The sequence below is a fragment of the Hoplias malabaricus genome, chromosome 1, assembly GCF_029633855.1.
Source record: "Hoplias malabaricus isolate fHopMal1 chromosome 1, fHopMal1.hap1, whole genome shotgun sequence".
Classification (NCBI taxonomy): domain Eukaryota; kingdom Metazoa; phylum Chordata; class Actinopteri; order Characiformes; family Erythrinidae; genus Hoplias; species Hoplias malabaricus.
This window is the reverse complement of record NC_089800.1, coordinates 68,333,682-68,355,387: the sequence shown is the minus strand read 5'-3', so window position 1 is coordinate 68,355,387 and position 21,706 is coordinate 68,333,682. Positions and strand designations below refer to the sequence as shown.

Below are 21,706 nucleotides of genomic sequence, written 5' to 3'. Positions count from 1 at the left end.
CCACCTACATCACTGTTCCAATGGTACCAGCATCACAGACAAACATGTCAGTGTCAGTACTACAGAGAGTGGCCAAGCACCCCAAATATTTCTGACCAACTGATCAGAAACTTGCTAAAGGTAAACAGGGCATGGGTTTAGACTAGACTAACTACAATAATTCCCACTGACAGTTTAAGTAACAGTTTTAGTTTAGTTGACAGATAGCAACTAAGCTTATGCTGTGTTCCATTTACATTTTAAAGTTGATGGTCAGGATTTTAATAAAAATACATTTTTTACAAAATTCTGAGTATGTTTTTTCACCATTTGCTACATCTCCAGTCTGTTTGTGTATTTGAAACCGGTTTATGTGTTTATGACGCCCCAGTGTCTGTGTCTCCATCCGGTATAGGCTCTCTCGGCTCATGGCAGAAAAAAGGCATCTAGAGTTTTTAAACAAGAGAACTCCAAACATTGAAAAGCACAGACTGAGATGAAGATATCACTCTATTCCTGCCCATAGGTGGGTAATATTGACTTTTTTGCTGTGTCAGATAGTGGATTGCTAACTGCATTACTGAAGATACTACAACTCGAGTTACAAATGAGCTTCTGTGGTAATAACAACAGTGAATAAAAACTTACAGACAACATTAACTTCAGCCACGTACAGTCATTGTTTTTTTTTTTCCCTCAAACATACCATTTTGTCTTAAACAATGCAGAGCTTCTAAATTTAAACAAACCAGAGGAAACAGTGTTTCCCTAAATCATAGACATCTCCTTTAAGTAGGCTGTCGGATCTGGAAATGATGTCTGTGTTCCAGTTAAACATTCAGAAAGCCCTATGCCCTAGGTTTTCATTGTTAGCTTGTTCTCTGTTAGCATTGTTAGCAGCACCTATTGATAACAGCTTGTTATACTATTTTACGCATATACACATAATGGACAACTGATTTAATGTGACACCAATAGATAGAAGTGCTAACTGTATGATACTATTGTTTTTACACATTGCTGCTATGTGGGCTGCCAACTTGGATTCTGAATTTAGGGTGTATGAGGCTCTCTCAACTTTCTGACTAGGAAAACTGCCTCCATTATTTCCAGAATTTCCTACTTGGAACTGGAAACTTGGAAAGTCTGACATCTGAGTTCAAGCAATATTAGTTTTTAATCTGTAAAATAATTTTGAATTAACCTGACCTGTTTGGCCTTTGACTTGGTGATTGTGTCAGAGATGGGTTTCTTCTTCTCTTTAACTGTGCTTTTGGCAAATAGCTCCACAAACTCCTCAAAATTCACATGTGGCTCCTCCACCTTCTCCCACACGAGTTGAGTGTTTGGTTCTCTGCAGAAAAGAGAGAGGTCCACTGTTTGAGGTATTACAATAAAAACAATGCATTTAAAACGAATGATTTAGATTTAATTATAAATTAATAAAAAATTGTTATTATTGCATAGAATACAGTTCTTCACCTGGCAACACCAACTACTTAAACTTGTAGAACTTATATAGTTTGTGCCATGTGTGAGGGAGCACAGCTAACCTTAGTCCTTTCATTAATATTAATAAACTTTACTCTTTATGTATAATTATAGCACACATTTGAAATAAGAACACACACACATACTTTTTGGCATGCAGCTGTATTCTGGTCCAGTACAGTGGCTTCATGGGTCGTGGTGGTTCTATGACAGCTTTCAAAGGGGCAGCTTCCTGAACTAAGCCCACTGACATCAAACCCAGTGGGGGTGGGGGTAAAGGCCCAAAGCCAGTAGGAGGTAGAGGTGGAGGTCCAAACCCAGGAGGAGGAGGTGGAGGTCCAAACCCAGGAGGAGGAGGTGGCGGTGGTGGAGATCCAAACCCTGGTGGAACAGGAGGCGGCGGCGGCAATGGTGGTGGTGGTGGTGGAGTTCCAAACCCTGGTGTAAAAGGAGGTGGCGGCGGTGGTGGTGGTGGTGGTGGTGGAGATCCAAACCCTGGAGGTGGAGGTGGTGGTGGTGGTGGTGGAGGAGATCCAAACCCAGGTGGAGGAAGTGGAGGTGGTGGTGGTACTGGCCTAACTGGTCCCATTGGTGGAGGGGGAGGGACTAAGGATATACCTGAAATAGTGAGTGGTGGAGGAGGAGGGATTGGGGCTTGTGTTCCAGGCTCCCCCTCTTTTAAACTTTGGCAGGTACATTTATAGGCATCTGCCATTGGTGAGGTGGCACCATCGGTCGTAGTCCGTGATTGACTTGACAAAGGCACTGGAAAACTAAAGGTCTCCTTGACTGGAGAAGTTTGGACTACGACTGATTTTGCCTCACGGAGAAGTTTCTGTCCATTTGTTTTAAAAAGTGCATGTCCCAAAGTGAGGCTCAAACAATTCTCTCTCTTTTCTGCCACTTGTTCCTCCACAATACTTGAAGGTCCTTGTTCTTTCTCCAGCTGGCTAATCTTCTCTTTTAACTCTTTGATCAACTGCTCCAGTTGCTTGATTGTTATGGAATTCCCATCTCTGGATCCTGCTGAGGATTCCTATTACATGGAGTGTAGATAGGAAACATACAATTGTTTTTAATTTTAGAAAAAAAATGCTTTTATATTTATATAACTAATTAACTAATTAGTATCATTACCAGATAATAAATTGGTTTTACATTCTGTAACAAAGTTATTTTTAGCTGAAGTAAGTTTTTTGATCATTACTCTAATTAAATCAATCAATCAATAACAAATATTTTCTATAGTGATAGAGATCTTAATTAAACATGACTGCATGGCATTCTAACATAAATACAGCATAGAGATTCTTTATCCACGTGTCGCAGTTGTGATTTTGTTCTCTTTTTTTTGGCATTGGCACCATATTGGGTACAGATTGTCTGGTTTCAGAATGTAGCTTTAATGTAAACACAGGGGAAATATGGATATATTTATCTCATACACAGCTCCTCTACCTATGCTGGAGAGAGTCTTGCAACACTCAGAACCACAGAAGCCCATGTCCTCTTGGCATTAGGGGGTAAAGGATCCCAATGTGTTGCATAATGAGGATTAAAAGGAGAGTTATCCACTATTAGCCATATTAGCATTTTCATCATAGAATCTAATGGAAAACTGTTAGCATGTTAGACTCTATTGCATTTCTCTGCTCATGTGATTGGATTGAGTGAGTTATTCATACACAGGCTTCAGTAATCTTTAAATAAAATTTTTTGTTTCATTTATTTTCTTGTAAAGAGTAGAGACTACGAGTCCCACTCAGAGTGACTGTCTGTGAGGAGTTTGGTGTGTTCTCTTCGTGTCTGCATGGGTTTTTGTTATGGTTTCTTGAATTTCCTCCAGTAAAAACCCATGTTGGTAGGTGGATTGGCTACTTAAAATAGTGTCCACAAGTGTGAGTCTTTGTGAGAGTGTGTCGCCCTAAGAAGGACTGGTGCTCTTTCCAGGGTGTGTTCCCACCTTGCGCTCAGTGAATTCAGGACCCACCATAACTGTGAACTGGATAAACAGTTACAGACAATGAATGAATGATTCAGTAGAGACTACAGACACAAGTAACATCCATTTTTGTCTATTTTTCCCCTGTTTACAAAGTAAATCTGCGCTGTGAGAATATAACATTTTTGAAAGGTAATATTTCATTGCAAATGTTTGCCTACATTGTTGCTGCTTTGGCTTAAAGATTAATAAAGTAATTCTCCTTGCCTGAAAATGACATGATCAGTGAATGATGTTTCCATGCCACAGTGAAGCTGAGGGTGAATCCTGAATATCTCCCTACACCCTTCGTAGGGCAGAGTGTCTGTAATAAAATAATTGTTTCTGCATTCATGCTATTTGGGACGCAGCCCGAGCTCCTCTACTGACTGAAACAGAGTCCTGTTGAAAACATAATGCTGATCAATAAGTCAGGGATCCGTACTTATTCTTATACATACTTATATGTAGGGATCCTACATATTTCTTACATTTTAACGTTTACATGAGGACCACAAGTTGACAGAAATAATAAAACAATTTAAACACCAAATTTTTTGAGTTGTGTGTTTGAGTAATGAGTAGGTCCCCAATATGGCGCCTACTATACACAGTTACGTCACCTGTAACCCATGGAGACAGTGATAGGGAAGCTCCAACCAAATACTGGTCCTTTTTACTATGACCAGCGTAGACATGTTGTGCTTAGGCAGTGCAAGTGTTGCTTTATTGTTGATAAATTCTTGCTCAGAAATGTTGCATTCCATCCAGCAATAAAAGCAGCACACAGTTTCTTTTATACAGTCATTAAAAAACAGCTCTGATTCCACGATTCCACATGCTGAACAATTTTACTGTGACCAGTATGGACAAGCTGCCACAATTCTTCTAGCAGTACATAACTTCAAAATGAATCGTTGGCTCAATCAGATTGATAGAGTGAAAAAAGACAAAAGATTTTTAATGATGTTCTGAGGTTAGGCTTACTATAGTGCCAAGGAAATTCAATGTGAGTTTGATAATGCAATGCATATAGAGAGACACAGAGAGAGAGCGCGACAGAGAGAAGGTAGGGCTCGGGATGTGCTTTCCAAATAACACAGGCCAGGCATGCATGTGGTGTCCCACAAGCCAATAAAAGCAGTTTGGCTGATGGAGGGAAAGAAAAAAGGAATTCTCCCCTGCTTTCCGGATAATGGGGAGAGGGTGAACATGGAGGAATAAAAGGCACAACCACAATCAGCATGTAAAACTAAACACGCACACATACGGTCCAGCCGTGTGGGTCACACAAGTCCAGCTAGTCTAGACGCCAGAAGTTGTTGTGTCTCCCAGGGGCTCCTGAAAGACTGGCCGCGGAGTCTGGGGAAGTCAGGGGGGATTGCGCCAATTCCGAACCAACCGCACGGTCCTCAAACGGCTTCAAAGCCCCTCGAGAGTAGAACGGCGGTGAGGTTTTGAGAAAACATCCCACACCCCAGAGTCTGGCTTTACCCATAAGCTTGATAGCGCAATTGGACTAAATGTCATTTAGCCAAACTGGGACAGAGCCTGTTCGTGTTTCCAAAATGAAATATTTAATGTACAGTTATTTCTGCTTGATTACTCTTATTTATACTTAAAGTTGTGTCCTATTTTTCTCCCCTATTTAGCCAGAGTGAATTTTATATTTTGGCTTGAACTTCCCCCAGACAAATTTGTACAGACTCAGTGTCACTAAGAGGTTTTAATAACCTGTTTATTACACATAATTTAAGAGTGCTAGAAACTTTAATATTTTTGCTTTATACTATTCACTTTTTAAAAGGCATGTGTTCTGTACTGGTCCACTCATGTCTTCTCTCTCTTTGTTTTTTGTTTTTTTCTCTAATGCCAGGAGTGTTTTATTAAACCTATTGACCTGTGTATTTTAACACTTTTTGAGAATGGCTTTGTTAAACTTTAACTAGATATATTTAGACTTCAATTAAAAAACTGAAACAGATCGTCCCATGAAGCCCATTGATTCCAGTTCTCACCCCTGCACTGGTCTTCTAAATAAAGACGTTGTGTACAAGAATCAACAGCAGAGAGCAGTGTTGCACTACAGGTTGAAACCCACAGAGAGATTCATTCATGTTCAGAATGGATGAAAGTGCAGCTTTTAAATACAGCTCATAACAGGATAAAAATGAACTCAAGACAACAAATAAATACACTTGCTGTTACACAACTGTTTCACCACTTCATGATAAAAGACCAATAGAGATGCTCCAAAACAACACAAATGCTGTTCCATTACCTTTCATCAACTACGGAGGATTGTTTTTTTTTTTTACAGGTTTCATATTATGGAAATGTACTCATTTTACAAACACACATGCACTCATACTGATGTATCACATCTATTGCTGCCGTAATACTGCTGTTGCAATAATGCATGGTGCGCTTTCACTATGCTACTTGCTAAATCCTGCACACACACATTTACTCCCATGCTCTTTGAACAACACCACAGCAATGAACCAGATGTAAGTTACATATTATGCTTATATCTGTTACGCTTAATTTCTTTACCTACTCATAGCTAATCTTTGCCTTTCTTTATTATGTTTCTAGTTTATGGGTAAATTAAGCCTTGACTTTTGTTTAATTTGTTTTTGTTTATCTCTTAACATTTAGTTTAGTGGAGGACTAGCAAAGTAAGGATTTCATTGTACGGTGTAACTGCTGGTTTACTGTGCACATGACAAGTCTCTTAATTCTTGAAGAATGCACGTCTAGCTGTACACTGCAGTAGCACACACCTGGTTAGTAGTAGATGAAGGGGGCCAGAGTGTATGTAGTTTTCCTGGGGATCTGGCCTCAAGCTGACCCAGTGGAGCCCATGTGTACAACTGCTCCTTCTGAAAAAGAGGAGGGAGGGGTGGACAAAATAAGAAAATAAATAAGCACACTGCATGAGAAACAGTAATCAGACTCTATGTACATGACATAAGTCTGAGATGTTTTATGGAAGAGGCATTTATGCTTATTTATTGACACCTAACGTTGAATTGCTCATGCGTGAGTAGGAACTATTAAATCAGCACATAGAGAAATTAAGGTGACGCCACTACACCGTCTGTTGTTAGTTTAGCCATATTTCACATTCTAGTTTATGAATTAAATTTGGAAATCTTCAGTGGTGACCAAACATCCTCTTTTCCCCGGACAAATTCTATATTTTGGACCAAATTGCAAAAATTCTCAAGGATTATTCTGACTGTTGGCTTTTCTCCCGTCCCACTTCTTGGTGAGCTGAAGCCGCAAGGGTTGAAGTGTTCAAGGTGTCAGAGAGTTGAGAGCTGAATTGGGACACACTCACACCGCTTCAGCGCTGTAGCCCCGCCGTGCACTGCAGTGCAGCTCAGTGATTTACTGGAGCCTCGAACAGAAATGTGTTTAATGTCTCTTCTTTATTTTTGCAGAATGTTTCTGTGACCCAGCCTTTTGTTTTCTACTATATATTTAACAAACAGAAAGTTATCTTGTGTGTCCCTATAACGACACAAATACAGACACATCTCACTGTTACTGACTTTCTGACGAGTAAATTACATCTGCAAAGGTTTTTTCTTAACTTCACACGAGAAAGGGCAGAATCTCCCGATCATTAAAGTCAGAAGATCAGAGCGAGGCGTTACTCAATATAAACAAAGCTGTGAATGAGTTACAGCACGGTTTTATCAGTCAGACCCTTATAGAAATGTAGTCTATGATAAATAACTAATAATAACTGTTCATCCTAGTAATAACTAGTAATAAATAACTAGTTCCCAGCGATGCCCTGTTCCTTTATCAAGTATAGATCAATTGGTTGGTAAAACATTAAGGTCCTTTGTTTTAGAAATGTTCAAAAACATAAATGTTAAAATATTTTCTTGTTTTCTGGTAAACTAGTTGCTTTAATGTCATCACAACATGGTGCTTCAGTTTTGTAGCTTTGTATGAACAGAAAATAACAGGCTTTTAATGATCCTACACACACTGTCAGCAATTGACAAGATAAACTATATTTATAGTTTGTTATTATTTGTTATTATTGTAAACAAAGACATTGATATGAAGCACCAAAGCTTCTCCAGATCTTCCAATGACAAGGGTATGTATTTATTTTGGTCTTTCCTGTTTTTTAAATACCAGAAACATCTCTGTGACAATGGCTATATGGATAATGGCGGTCTGGCTAAACTATGCTTGCCTAATTTCTCTTTATGTTACTGCATGGAAGCACACCCTCTGCTGGCTAAAACATTAAGACTTTTATTTTGACCTCAGTACAGTAGATAAATAACAAGTGGCTACACATCAATATCTATTTACTGCTCGCCAGTAACAACCCAAATTTAGTTTTACTGCCTGAATATATGCTTGAGTCATTTAAACTCTTCCAGACTCCCTTTAAAATGTGTCATCTTGAAACAGGTATTCAATTGTGCAATCACAGCTAGTTTAAATTCCCGTAGAACCAAGTTTTCTGGAATAATGACACTGGTGAGTGATTACTGAATGCCATCAGAACCTCACAGCAGTGTTTGCTGTGAATGCCTTGTGAATCAGTGGCAAGATGCCATGCAACAACCTGAAAAATCCACAAATGTCAGTAATTTCCAGAGATAGGCACTCAAGCCTCACACTTACAGTCAGTTCAATAGAAAAAATGTCAAACATCAAGCTTCTAGCTTGCTCTATTTCAGAGTTGTCACATTTTATATTTATTATCATCTGGAGACCAAATTATTAAAAAAGACCTAACAGATAGGCACTAGTGTCATAGTGTCATTAGTGAAAATGGTAAGGAAGACAGAAAAGCTTCAGATTCACATTTTTATGCATATTTATTTATATCTTGTTGATGTCCAACATAAAAGCATGTTTCTCCATTTTTGTAGATTTTTAGTTTACTACAGCATTTGAAGCCAGCAGTTGTCCTTTCATGTGAAATGGACCAATAGAAATGCTCTGATATTACTTGGAATATTTTTTACATTCACTTCTATTCAAAAACTAAGGTTATATCCTGTATATCCTGTGTAATCACACGCACAGTTGTACTTTTCATACAATGTTAATCAGTTGTTTTTCATTTAATCTGAATATATACACATTTATTTTTTACATTACAATGCCCATATGGGCTTTGTGTATGTTATATTGACCTGAGACTTGACTCTGACTTGTAATTTGTGACATCTCTGGTATTTACTTCTTTAATTAAATATGATAACCGTATTATTTTAGTTTAATTAGTTTCAGTGCGGCTGCACGGTGGCGCAGCAGGTAGTGTCGCAGTCACACAGCTCCAGGGGCCTGGAGGTTGTGGGTTCGATTCCCGCTCCGGGTGACTGTCTGTGAGGAGTTGGTGTGTTCTCCCCGTGTCCGCGTGGGTTTCCTCCGGGTGCTCCGGTTTCCTCCCACAGTCCAAAAACACACGTTGCAGGTGGATTGGCAACTCGAAAGTGTCCGTAGGTGTGAGTGAGTGAATGTGTGTGTGTGTCTGTGTTGCCCTGTGAAGGACTGGCGTCCCCTCCAGGGTGTATTCCCGCCTTGCGCCCAATGATTCCAGGTAGGCTCTGGACCCTCCACGACCCTAAATTGGATAAGCGGTTACAGATAATGGATGGATGGATGGATGGATAGTTTCAGTGCATTTTGTTGATGTCATATCAGGCTCTTGTAGGGTTGCAATAGTTAGACGTAAAGGTTAGAGGACCAGGCTTGGTACCGGAAGGTTGCCGGTTTGATCCCCAGTATCGCCAGAAACATCCATGGCTGAAGTGCCCTTGAGCAAGGCACTGAACCCACAACTGCTCCCTGGGCACCGAGAATGGCTGCCCACCACTAGGTGTGTGATAATAGCCCCTAGTGCACTAGTGTGTGTGTGTGTGTTCACTGCCACAGATGGATTAAATGCGGAAGACACATTTCGTTGTATGTTGTACAATGACAAATAATTGCACAACATTATTATTATTATTATTATTATTTTTATTATTATTATTATCATGTATCATTAGGTGTGGATTTTAAATACTACTTTAAATAGAAATCTTTTAGCAGGTAAGCTTAGTGTTGTCACGATTATGACATTCAATACGATACCTGCCTAAATGTCTCAATACCGATACTGCAATGATAACATCGCAAAAACCTAAAACATCAGGAAAAGTAATGTACTTTCCCTACAAGCTAGTGCCAGTTGGCTAAATCGCTGGTATCTGCTTGTTTAGTGTGAAGCCACTTGTGGCATTTCATCATTTACACTCGCGCCTTCGGCCCGTGTCATACATTCATAAGATGTGTTTACTGTTTCAATAAAGCTGAATACCTCAATCATTTCTGTGAACTTAGTTCAGGAGTTCAGAAAAAGTAATACATTCAGCATAAAAGGAAGCAAACATGTCTTTGACAGCTTTTTTGCACCTTCACAGCTCATTCTGATTGGTGTGAGCTGCCATGCGGACCGACAGTACTGCTCTCTCTCTGGAGCAGACAAGCCGTGTTGAGGGAGCTGTGTCTCCTGCTCACGGTCAGTCCCAGCGTTCTACCGAGCTGTGCTACCAGTGATTCTCTTCTATAAAAAGGAGCTGGTGCTAGTTGGGTTCTTTAATTTTTAAATAACTTGCCAGAAGGTCTGAGAAGTGGTTAAAACTAGCGGCAAAAGAGGAGGCAAAGCACTACTAATTATATGGGGTGTTGTACCATTTTTAATGACAAACTATTGAGATACTTTTCTAGTATCGGGATACCGTGCGACACTACGCTACACTTACCCCATTCACAGATTTCTGGATGTGTGTTTGTGTGTGTGTGTTTGTATGAACAGAACGGTGTGTCACAGATGGAGCTGTGGACCAAGACCCTAATCTTCTCTGACAGAATGGGGTCTGTGATACCTTTGAATTAGCTCGGCCTAATCCATCATGCGTCAGCACTAAAAGATTTGGACACTTTCAAGAAAGCATTTAACTGTATGACAAATTACTGTCTGAACTACACAATATGGTCAAAAGTTTGTAGAGACCAACTCATTTAATATTTAAATAGCAGCAGCAGCCTCTACCCTTCTGCTATGGCTCTCCAATAAATGTTGGAGTAATGCTGTGAGGCTTGATATAGCCATATTAGTGCCGCCATATTAGTGAGGTCAGTTATGGATGTTAGAAAATTAGTTCTAGATCAGCAACTGTTGAAAAACACGTTGGATGAGGAGGTGTCCAAAAAATTTTGGCCATATAGAGTATGATAACAAGCAAATGATCTTCGGGGAAGAGTCACTGTCTGAGACAATGGACAGTGCCGACTGAATAGAGCCTTTAGTTCTGCTATGCTGGTCTGCGTCATCAAATAACACACACACACACACACACACACACACACAGTGAAGCCATACACTGTGCATAAATGTTTGCTGAGATATCCTCAGGATACAAACACAAAAATGCTATGTGTGTGACTGTCTGTAATGTCTGTTTATAAGGAGAAAAAATTAGACATAAACTACATAATATTCCAAATGTTTGTACACAATCCTTGCAAAGCTTTGTCCAAAACCTCAGGGAAATGTTGGAGTGTTGTTTGTGATCCAGAAATAATCATCCAACATCAGCATCTGACCTCACTAATGCGTTTTTGGCTGAATTCCATCAACTTCGTAAAGCAATATTTCAAAATCTAATGTAAAGCCTTCCCAGAAGAGCATAAAAATATTAATACATTTAAATTCAGAAACAGTGAGTGATGAGCTGCACAGAGAGAGAGAGAGAGAGAGAGAGAGAGAGAGAGAGAGAGTCAAGCAGAGGATGATGCTGTATGAAAGGCCAGTGTCAGTGTAGGGCATGTGCAGCGGTTACATAACCATGTTAGCAGCTGACCCACACACACAGATGCGATTTTCTGTATTGGTGTGTACTTGTTTTTATTACTTTGTGATACAGAAAACCAGAATGATTAGGAATAGAAGGCAGCTTAGCAATTGCATCCAAGTGGGGACATATACAAGCTGCACAGAAGTCAATGAAAGTCCTGAAGTATATAGCAAAACGAACATGTGTGTGTCAGGAAATAACACAGAGGAGATGAGTATCTGTCTCTGAGAGTGAAGCGTGAAGTAAACACTCTGATAACATCTGTCTACCACAGATAGTGTGCGTGTGTGTGCAGTTCACACATACAAATCCACTCTGACAGAGCAAAACACAGAGGAAGGAGTGAAGTGGTAGAGCAGTAGGAGGGAGCAAGGGAGAGAAAAAGCGATGGTGCAGCAAAATCACATGATCCAGCCAAATTCAAAACCATATTAATTTATTTTAGTATTATTATTAATGATTGTTACCATGGAAACCAGAAACCAAAAAGCTGTGAACTGAAAACTCAGCTGTCAATCAGAATATTCTTTGTGCATCCTAAGTGGAGCTTAGAATTTACTTGACATTCCCAAGGATTCATTGTTTCTATCTGCAGACCTCAAACATCCAAGCACATTCCGCAATGTTGAGGTCTGAGCTCTGGGATGAACAGTCCATTGCTCTAAGAACACCAGCAGCAGTGGGTTTAGTTCCTCTTCTCAGTAAGGGCTTCTTGACAGATTCCCATCCTTTTAGACCCAAGGTGCTGAACTCACTTCTCTTAGTGCAAGAATGGACTGCAACAGCTGTGGGCTTGTTCAAGTCTGAAGTAGGAATGGAGCTTGAGTTTTTTTCTCTCTCATATGGTGCTTTTCCACTGCATGGGATCAGCTCGACTCGCCTCGACTCAGCTCAACTCACTTTTAGATGGTCGCTTTTCCATTAGTACAGCTCCCCCGTGAAATGGAGCCGGTGACATGGCAAAGCCCCGTCTGTAACCAGCTGCTGTAAACGTTAGACGCTGTTTTCTTGTTGTGTATTTGTGTGTTTTGTTTTTTGGACTGAACACGGGTCCATGCCCCAGTTCTCAAAGATCAGTTTTCCGTGGAGCACGATCAGCTTTCACTGGAGATTTTCATTGACCATGTTACGAGCAGCCATTGTGAGTTGTATAAAAATAAATGTGAAAATTGCTGTAACTTAAGCGGTGAGTTTGTGCTGGAGCTCTGCATTACATGGTGATTGACAGGTCTCTGTGGCCAGCATGCTGGGTTTACACGTCTTGATTTAATACCTCCTCAGCTCAGCTGGAACCATAAGCAAGCAGGGAATGAAAAAGTTCCTGGTTCCAGAACGAAGTACTAGATTTGGTCAGTGGAAAAGCAAAAGAGCTGAGTTGAGTCGTGTAGGTTCCATGCAGTGGAAAAGCACCAAAAGATGAAAGATTTTTTAAATCCAAGGTGTTGCATGGCAGTTATATCCCATTTTCTTTATATCCTTTAATCAATTTTTAAACTGTAGTTCTTTCAGTGTCTCCAGGATTTTTCACTTTTTAATATTCTTAATCTCTATTTTCACTAGAAATTAATACAGTTTCAGTCTCCCTCTCTCTCTCAGTAGCACAGTTGATCCCATTTTCTTCCCCCTCTCATCATCAGTCTGAACATTGCAAGGTGTTTAATGAAGTGTTAGATAATGTGCCAAAAACAGTTTTAATTTTAGCTGGTTTCATCTGCAGCTCAATGTATTCCTTCTGCTTTCTTCATTAACACACTGCCAGAAACATCAGAGCTATCACACGCCCAGCTCAACCAAGCTAAAGCAAAACTTCAGTACTATTATAATAACCAAAGCTAGTGGAAGCCATTTGACATTGTGTAGATATCCTTCGCATAACTCCTTTCTATCCCAGTCTTGAAGGAAGCATTTGGAAGGTTTTATTCCCTTTATTCGATTTTTATACAGTTTTCTCCCCAATTTTAGTTACTTCCAGTTTCACCCGGTAGTTCTGTCTCCCCCCTTTCACCCAGGGCCACTAAAGGCGAAGGCACACGCCTCTTCTGAGACACGTGAAGCCTGCCAGGCAGCCAGCCACTGCTTCTTTCTAAACTGCCTCCAACACAATGCCACTGGAGCACAACACATCTGGAGTGTTACATCAACTAACAGAAAAAATGACTAGCATTGTGCTGAGTGCTGAGGGATAGGGAGACCATCGCACTCTCCCTGCCTCGGATGGCAGTGACATCATCAGATTCAGACTTGCAATGTCCTGAAAAGGTCCATTGCTTAGACATCTCTTTTTCTTAGGTGCTTCTTGGCACCTCTTTTTATATTCAACAAAATCGAATAAAAAAGCCACTCACATTAAAGGTGGGTGTGCTGGCTGCACCACCTCCCGTGGCCCGCTCTCTGAAGCAGTCACTGAAATGTTGGAGGATTCCCAGAGCCAAAAGCCTTGAACAAAACTTCTCAGCTTCATCATGGTCATCATCTTCATGCTCTGCCCCAGACAGAATATAACACCTCTCCAACAGAGCACGACCTGAGAGAGAGAGACTAGTGATTATTCATATACACTTATGTTTATACTGTATACTTTATGAGAGATTTCTACAAAATAAACTGATTTCACTTTTAAACATTTTTCATTGAACTTATCAGCAACTGTCCTTTGGATTTTGTTACAAAGATAACAAAATATATAAAGATGATTTTGTTAAGTGTTTATAACCTCTCTTGTATTTACTACAGGTCATGATTACACTCTATGGAAATTCACTGTATGTTTCAAATGTATCAAACAGCAATTAGACTGAAAAATACTATCCTTTAAAAGCTGTCATCAAATTTGTCCAATAATCTCTTTAAGATTTTGTCATGAACTCATTTCTCAGGGATTAAAATGGTTTATTTCAAGACTACGAACCAAAAGTATCTAGTTTTTATCTCAGATGAATCTGTGGCTGTGGCTGAAACAATGCCCTATTCACTATATAATGTTTTAATATGTAGTATGTAGTATAGTTACAAGAGTCAAAGTTGAGTGTACTAAATAATCCACAGTTCATACTTGAATCCACTCGATTTATGCATATGGTAATGATGGACACTACTGTCCCACAGTCCAATGGGAAAGGGAAATTTAGAAAATTGCAGCTCTGTCCAAAAATAGTGTCCTGTTCCCTACATAGTGCACTTCACAGATTATAAACATCCGTCTGTATCTGTAATCGCTTATCCAATTTAGGGTCGCGGGGGGTCCAGAGCCTACCTGGAATCATTGGGCGCAAGGCGGGAATACACCCTGGAGGGCAACACAGACACACAGACACATTCACTCACACACTCGGACACTTTCGAGTCGCCAACGTGTGTTTTTGGACTGTGGGAGGAAACCCACGCGGACACGGGGAGAACACACCAACTCCTCACAGACAGTCACCCGGAGCGGGAATCGAACCCACAACCTCCAGGTCCCTGGAGCTGTGTGACTGCGACACTACCTGCTGCGCCACCGTGCCGCCCATTATAAACATCATACTAGTTTTTAAGGTTAGTATATACTGTACAGTGTTAGTGTGTATGAAACAATTGGGACGCAGACATTAACTCACAGCCATACCCAGAAGGACCTTTTTTAATGCAATTGAATACTTTGTGAAACATGTGCAGACTCTTCTCCTGGGTGCAGTAGGACTCTGTGGTTATACTGCACTGGTGGCATGACATTTTTTAATGTTTATAAAACAAAATCTGCCAATGCACATGAGGTAGTGCAGAATCATTCACTACCATCCTGAATTCAGTTCCCTATACTAGGGCAGTATGTAGTGAGTAATGTAGGAACTTCTTTTCTTACGTTGTTTACTGTGCTAGACTTTAAACACTAACTGGTGGATTATGGCGGTGCAGTTCCCTGTCCATCTCCCCTTAACGGTCATTCATTCATTATCTGTAAGCGCTTATCCAGTTCAGGGTCGCGGTGGGTCCAGAGCCTACCTGGAATCATTGGGCGCAAGGCAGGAATACACCCTGGAGGGGGCACCAGTCCTTCACAGGGCAACACACACACACACACATTCACTCACACACTCACACCTACGGACACTTTTGAGTCGCCAATCCACCTACCAACGTGTGTTTTTGGACTGTGGGAGGAAACCGGAGCAGATTTACAGATTTCTTCTGAAATGAAGGTTGTCATTAGACATCCCTCTTCATTGCTGTTATCGTCTTCTTTCAAGTTGTTACATGAGATATCAGAACATTGCTGTGGGCATTGTCTTGCATTCAGCTGTAGGAATATTACTGAGGTCAGGTACTGATGTGTAGTTTAGCTGATGATTAGATCATCAGAACCTGGGGGTTATCAACCCCTCTAGCTTACACTTGACATAAGCATTGTGATTTTGATCAGAAATTAGTAAAAGTAGAAAAGGAAGTCCTGCTGATACTGCGTTTGTTGCGGAAGTGTGCTTTAGAAAAAATGGGGTTAAAAAAAAGATAATCCATACAGATTATGGACAAGCAACAGCCAAGGGGCAGGCTCTGGCAGACCACTGGATTATGGTCCAGATTATCACACGCAGATTGAGGCTGTCAGCACTGGTCACAAACAAAATGACAAAGTAACAGCTCACAGCAAATAGCACAAACGGTTTTGCTGTTACATATTATTGAAATGTATTACTCTGCCTAACTGAGTTCTGTTTTGACCATCTGCTAATTCTTGTGAACTGAAGGTGTTATTGTAATATGATGAAGCTATTTTTGTGAATCAATCCCAGAGGCTTGTCTCTTGAAGTGTGATTTTGTGTGTAGTCAGGTAAACTCCGGCACCAACGGGATTTGCTGTGTTTTCTGAAGCTGAAACCTAGTCAGGGGCCCTGTAGGTGAAACAGACCTTGAGTAGCCCTCACTTCCAACCTTGAATAGCCCCCGCCCCCCACCCCTGTGGCTTCTCCCAACATTACAACACAGTGCACTTGTTTGTGTGTGTGTAGCTTCCTGTGTTATTCAGACGCATTCAAGCACAACACTTAGATTGCCAGTAGCCTGCGTGTGTCTGTGTGTATTGGTGTGTGTGCTGTGCATGCCTGTCTGAGAGTCAGAATTTGTGTATTTTGACATCACTGTTCTGAGCTTGGGGCAGGAAACGAAAGTGAGGTTGAGAAGATAAAAGAGCAGCAAAATAGAACAAGCCATCTTTTCTATTTCCTTTCACTGTGAGCGCTGGAATTTCATCATTACCTGCTGCTTAAAATTTGCAAGAAAGGAATACCTCAGTATAAATTTTAACTAAACAAGTAGGGCTGGTTCCTTACATAGCTTATTCTAATAGTGCCAAAGGAGTATCAGCCTTGAAATTTTAGTTTTAGGCCAATTTATGCTTTTGTGTTGACTCAATGCTGAGCCTGTGCGATAGCCTGCGCAAGTGCCCTACATTGTTGTGAGCGTTTATACTTGTGCGGTGGTTTCTGTGTCACTCTGCATTTACACCACCAAACCACTAGGGCTGAATCTAAAATATCTTCCTCAACCCTATGTAGTGCACAGTGTAGTGTAGCACTATTACTGTAAATTTGTAATATGTATAATTTAGGGTTTAGGGTGATATTTAAGACAGAGTGTAGTTTAAATGTGGTGCCAGGAAAACTACAAATACAAAGTCAGCACTTTTTGCTGCATGTTCCTGCTCCTCATAGCAAGTGTCTTTTAATTTATCTTTTTTTTTCTTTTTCGGAGAGGTCCAAATATTTCTCTTTGTTCCACCTTTTTTTTGTTCCATGTTGTACAAACCAATGTCTGAGGAAATCTCTCACACTGAATTTGCTGCCACCTGCAGTCTCTGTAGTGCGGAGGAGTTAATCTTTTTTGAGTTTTCCCGTTCGGTTTGAACCACGTTCATCTGACTGAGGAACAGTCACAGTCGTTGCAGTCTTCATTGACATGTAGTAACATTTCTGAGGAGGTGAAAATCAGGCTACAGCATAGGGTACATTATAGCATTTGCAGTGACTCGGACCATTGCTTACGCCATAGGTTCAACACAGAAGTATAAATTGGCCTAAATTTCCGAAGGGAATGCTAGATAGAATTTTACCTTATTTTTACAGCTATAAAATCATTATGATGTTTTACTGAGCTGTAATAGGGAGAATTACTACACCAGGCTCAGCGCTGTAGCAAATGTACTATGTAACAGAGGTAGAAATTAATGTATTGAGGATACCAAATTTTGTACAAGGGCAGTCTCACCTGAAAACACATCCTGAAATGGGGCTCCAGAAGTTGCCTGGAAACAGGAAGATTTCCGATATGGTCCGAGTGTCAGGAACCCTCTTTCCGCTAGCTCAGACTGCCCGTTTACAGTCCCATCCCAGTTGCTGTGGAATCCTGCTGTGCCTGCGATGCTGCAAGAACGCTGTCTTTGGGATCTCCACGTCTCAGCTCGGAATGATCGCTGAGATGACCCCTGGCCTAGCTCCTGGCTTGCTCTGCGGAGGTTTCTGGGACTTGGACCAGGTGAATGTGGAGGAGAAGAAAGCTGTCTGGTGGTCGTCTTCACGTAAGATGGCTGGACGGTGGGGTAAGGTTTGACCCCAGTGCCTGTGCTAGAGGACCCGTGGGGCCTTGCCCCAGAGCCTAAAAGACTCTCAGACAACCACTGGGTCAGTGATGAGCCTGGCCCTTCTTCTTCCATTCCAACATCATCATCTTCACAGCGCTCTACATTCAGATCCACACTGCTCACACTTTTTTGTGGCACAAAAATCAACCGGCTGACCTTGGGCTTGAGGTCTGTAAGCTGCTCAGCTGAACCCAGGCCAACTTCTAAACTCTGGGTCAGGCTTTGAGTGCCATGGAGATGTTCCTCAACCTGAGAGGATAGAGAGGAGTTCTCATCAAGACGTTCCTCTGCACTCTCATATGATGTGCTAGTTGTTGCTGTATCCTGGATGCTATAGTTGCTGACAGTCTTAGTGATGCTCTGAAAACCACTCAGACTTTCCAGTGATGCAGGGGCATCTTTAGTTCCAACATCCACAGAATAAGAAGGAGGCAACAGTTTACCATCCGTTTCTTCAGCACAAGATGCAATTACACTCTGGTCTTCATGTGGTCCTTCTCTCATGTCCCATTCAGCTCCAGCAGTCACATCCTGGCTGATCTCAACTTGACACACAGATTCAGTCCTACCTTGTCCATCCCAGATGTTCTCTGAGTTGCATCCTTGCTCCTCTATTCTGCAATCCCCTTGATGCAAGCTGATAGTTTGCTGGATATCTGCCAGTAGGTCCTGAGCCTCAGAAGCTGAGTGAAAACTGTAGAGATCTGTATCGGACCCTGATCCATCTTCTTCCACAGCATCCATAGTTCCTGCTGTAATCGGATCTCTTTCCAGGTCACCATCAGGTGTGAGACCTTCTGATTCCTCACCTGACTGGAGAACATCTGTGCCTCCAATCCCCATTCCTTCATCCAGGACATCTTCTTTAGATGCTGCCTTGCGTGAGAGACTTTTTCTGATGCGAATGCTGGAGAAGACAGAACTCTTAGAGCTTTCAGTCTTGGGCTTCTTCTTCGCTGAGTCGCTGGACCACTTTCCAGCTTTGCCCTGGGACTTTGACTTACTCTTTTTGGAGCCTTCTGTGTCTCTGTCCTCAGAGACAAGTCCATCTTTGAACGTCTCTGCCCGTTTTTGCTTGGCCTCCTGGTTGCCCATGTTCCTCAGCAAGCGAACCCCCTTAGCGATTAAGCCATGCTGAGCAGGCTGTTGCTCGGGCTTGCTCTGGCTCAGCTGCTGCCTTTGCTGATGCTCCCTCTCTCTTCTCTCACTGCCTTGTTCACTCACTCCCTCCTCCTGTAATCCCCCCCTCCCTCTTCCTTTCTCCACACTCAGGCACAGCTGTTGTGATGATGCAAGCTGTGATGCCACAGTGGAAGACAGGCCGAGACACGCCTCTCGCACTTTATCTCTCTCACTCTCCCTCCCTTGGACATCTGCTAGTTCCGCTGACTCGCATATGGGGCTGCTGTTTGAGCGAGTGAGCCTAGAATGCTTTACATGACCGGGAAATTCACTGCACTCCTGCAGCCTTTGATGGGACTCTCTCTGCAGTTGCTGATGTTGTTGCTGCTTCCTGATGAGGTTTGTGAGGCTGCTTTTCCTCCTCTCTCTGTCTCGCCCCCTGAATGGAGATGAGTGGAAACTCTCTCGCAGCATGGGAAGCTGCGTCTCTCTAGTTTGGATCGTCTGCATCATGCCTCACCCAGAATTACACCTGTTAAACACACATGCACAGAAAAGGCAGTGACATGGTGAATGTTGCACATGAGCTTACATGAGCATTTGAATAGTGACCTAGAAACAGTCCAGAATCTTAAATGTGTATTTTACAAAACTTTTCCTTATTTGGGTAAAAGTTCCTGTTATTTATATCTAGCTTAATAACAAAATCCCAGTTTTTCCATATGGTCTCAGATTTTTGGATCTGTATTTTTATATAGTACACATACAAATTTTAAGAATTTTCAAGTGCTCTCCAAAAGCAGGAATAAGTGTGACAGCGATATTAGGTGTACAAATAAGTTTTAAAGCGCATTTGTGTAATGTATACTTGTAATTCGAAATTTAAACATTCTCCCACACTTGTCATGTTATGGAAATTGATGCTTAGTATTAGATTGTCATTTTATTAAAAAAGGAGTCAAACTCAAAACATATGGATAGAAAATTATCCCCAAGAACAGAACGAACTGATACACATGCTTTTGCAGCACTATTTGCTAATTGGAACCCAAAAAAATAACAATTGACATTTTTAAAACTACACAACGTTTACCATGAAATGACAAGGGCAGGATAATATTTCAATTTAATAAGAATTATGCGTTTTCACAATAGCTTAATTATTATTATTATTATTATTATTTTTACACCTAATACATTTAAAACATACTATATTTAAGTGTGATACTGATGTCTGCGTTTCTCTCAGTTTTGCTTGAAGCTACTGAGCTCTACCCCACATTCCTGGCACCAAACTGCCACTGGAGATTAACACTCACCTGAACAAGACTAGGATTTCCTTAACAGAGATGGACAAAGTGAATGCAGCCCTTTATCTTTCTCAACCTTAATAAGAGAAAGAGAAGATCATATGCACTTTGTCAAAACCCTGAGCCACAGTTTGAACACCTATTCAAACCCATTTGAATGAGATTATGTCCGGCATACTGGATGTTCTGCTTGTAATCTGGAATGGAAATGAGGCTTGATTAGTTTTAAGATTGTATGTTTTATGTTGTATTATGTGTGTTTGTGTGTGGGGGATTGTCTTGGAGAAAGTCCACCAAAATCTGACCTGATTTGGAAAGACAAAGAACATCCTGTGAGCTACCAGCCTGCTTCCATAAATTGATGCATGACTCTGACTAATAGGTCAACTCCAAGATGACTTTCAATGGCATCACACTTCCAAAGAAACAAAAATTAGACTAGAAGTATTTTATCCTAAACCTTTACTGGAACTACAAGGAACCTAGTTAGCACAATTATCACACACTTTCTTCAAACCACACTGAGATATTAATGTTGGTTTTATACACGCGCTTTCACTGCAATGGCCATCATGAAATGTGACTTTGGGAATAAGCCGTGCGGTGCCAAACCAACCGAGCAAACCTGGTCACTGATCTATAGGTTAGTTAACACAAGAAAGTAGATTCAGTGTACATTTTTCATTGGTCAGTGAACAAACAAAACAAGATGGATATTAGAAAAAAGAAGCTCAACGATATCTTGTTGCATTCCTTACAACACATTCTCATCTGTGTTTTGTGTTATTCATTTACTCCAGTGTAATAATGTGATCAATAAGAGTTTATTAGAATAAAATCAAATAACTTTATTACAGTAAGTAATGATAAAGTGGATGTGAATATGCTGGTTTAACCCTTTCCAAACACCTCCTCATGGCAGTCTGGTATTTTTTGAGGTTATTGTCCGAAACCTAATTAATGAATAAACACTGCATTATGTAAAATCAAGTGTGCTGTCAATTTAACAAATCCATACGCTCAAGGAAAACATATGGAAACAAACTTTGTTCTTCACACTAGCTCACAACACATCTAAATAATTTTCAACAACAACAACAACAAAAAATCCTTTTACTAAATTTGTTTTAGTATTTATTGTAATTATATATAATGTTATACAAGCACCGCACATTTATTATTTTAAATAAAAATAATATTTACACTTTTACACAGTACTGGAAATTATCACCTAGGTCCTCCTGCATATAGCAACTAACAAAAATCACCAGTCCACAATTTTATTGAAGCAAACCATTGCTCTCATGAAACACCAAAAATG

General features: G+C 40.8%; 1 protein-coding gene across 1 annotated transcript in view; it reads right to left on the bottom strand.

The window, feature by feature from the left end:
* Window positions 1-19,585, bottom strand: part of fmn2a (formin 2a) — a 61,385-nt gene extending 41,800 nt beyond the window's left edge. The window contains exons 1-6 of the mRNA XM_066642133.1: window positions 17,581-19,585; window positions 13,686-13,864; window positions 6,238-6,336; window positions 2,629-2,631; window positions 1,609-2,506; window positions 1,189-1,355 (exon numbers count right to left, since the gene is read on the bottom strand). Of these exons, the coding sequence (XP_066498230.1) occupies window positions 1,189-1,355; window positions 1,609-2,506; window positions 2,629-2,631; window positions 6,238-6,336; window positions 13,686-13,864; window positions 17,581-19,585 (3,351 nt within the window). The remainder of the gene's footprint in view (window positions 1-1,188; window positions 1,356-1,608; window positions 2,507-2,628; window positions 2,632-6,237; window positions 6,337-13,685; window positions 13,865-17,580) is intronic.
* Between the last annotated feature and the right edge of the window lie 2,121 nt (window positions 19,586-21,706).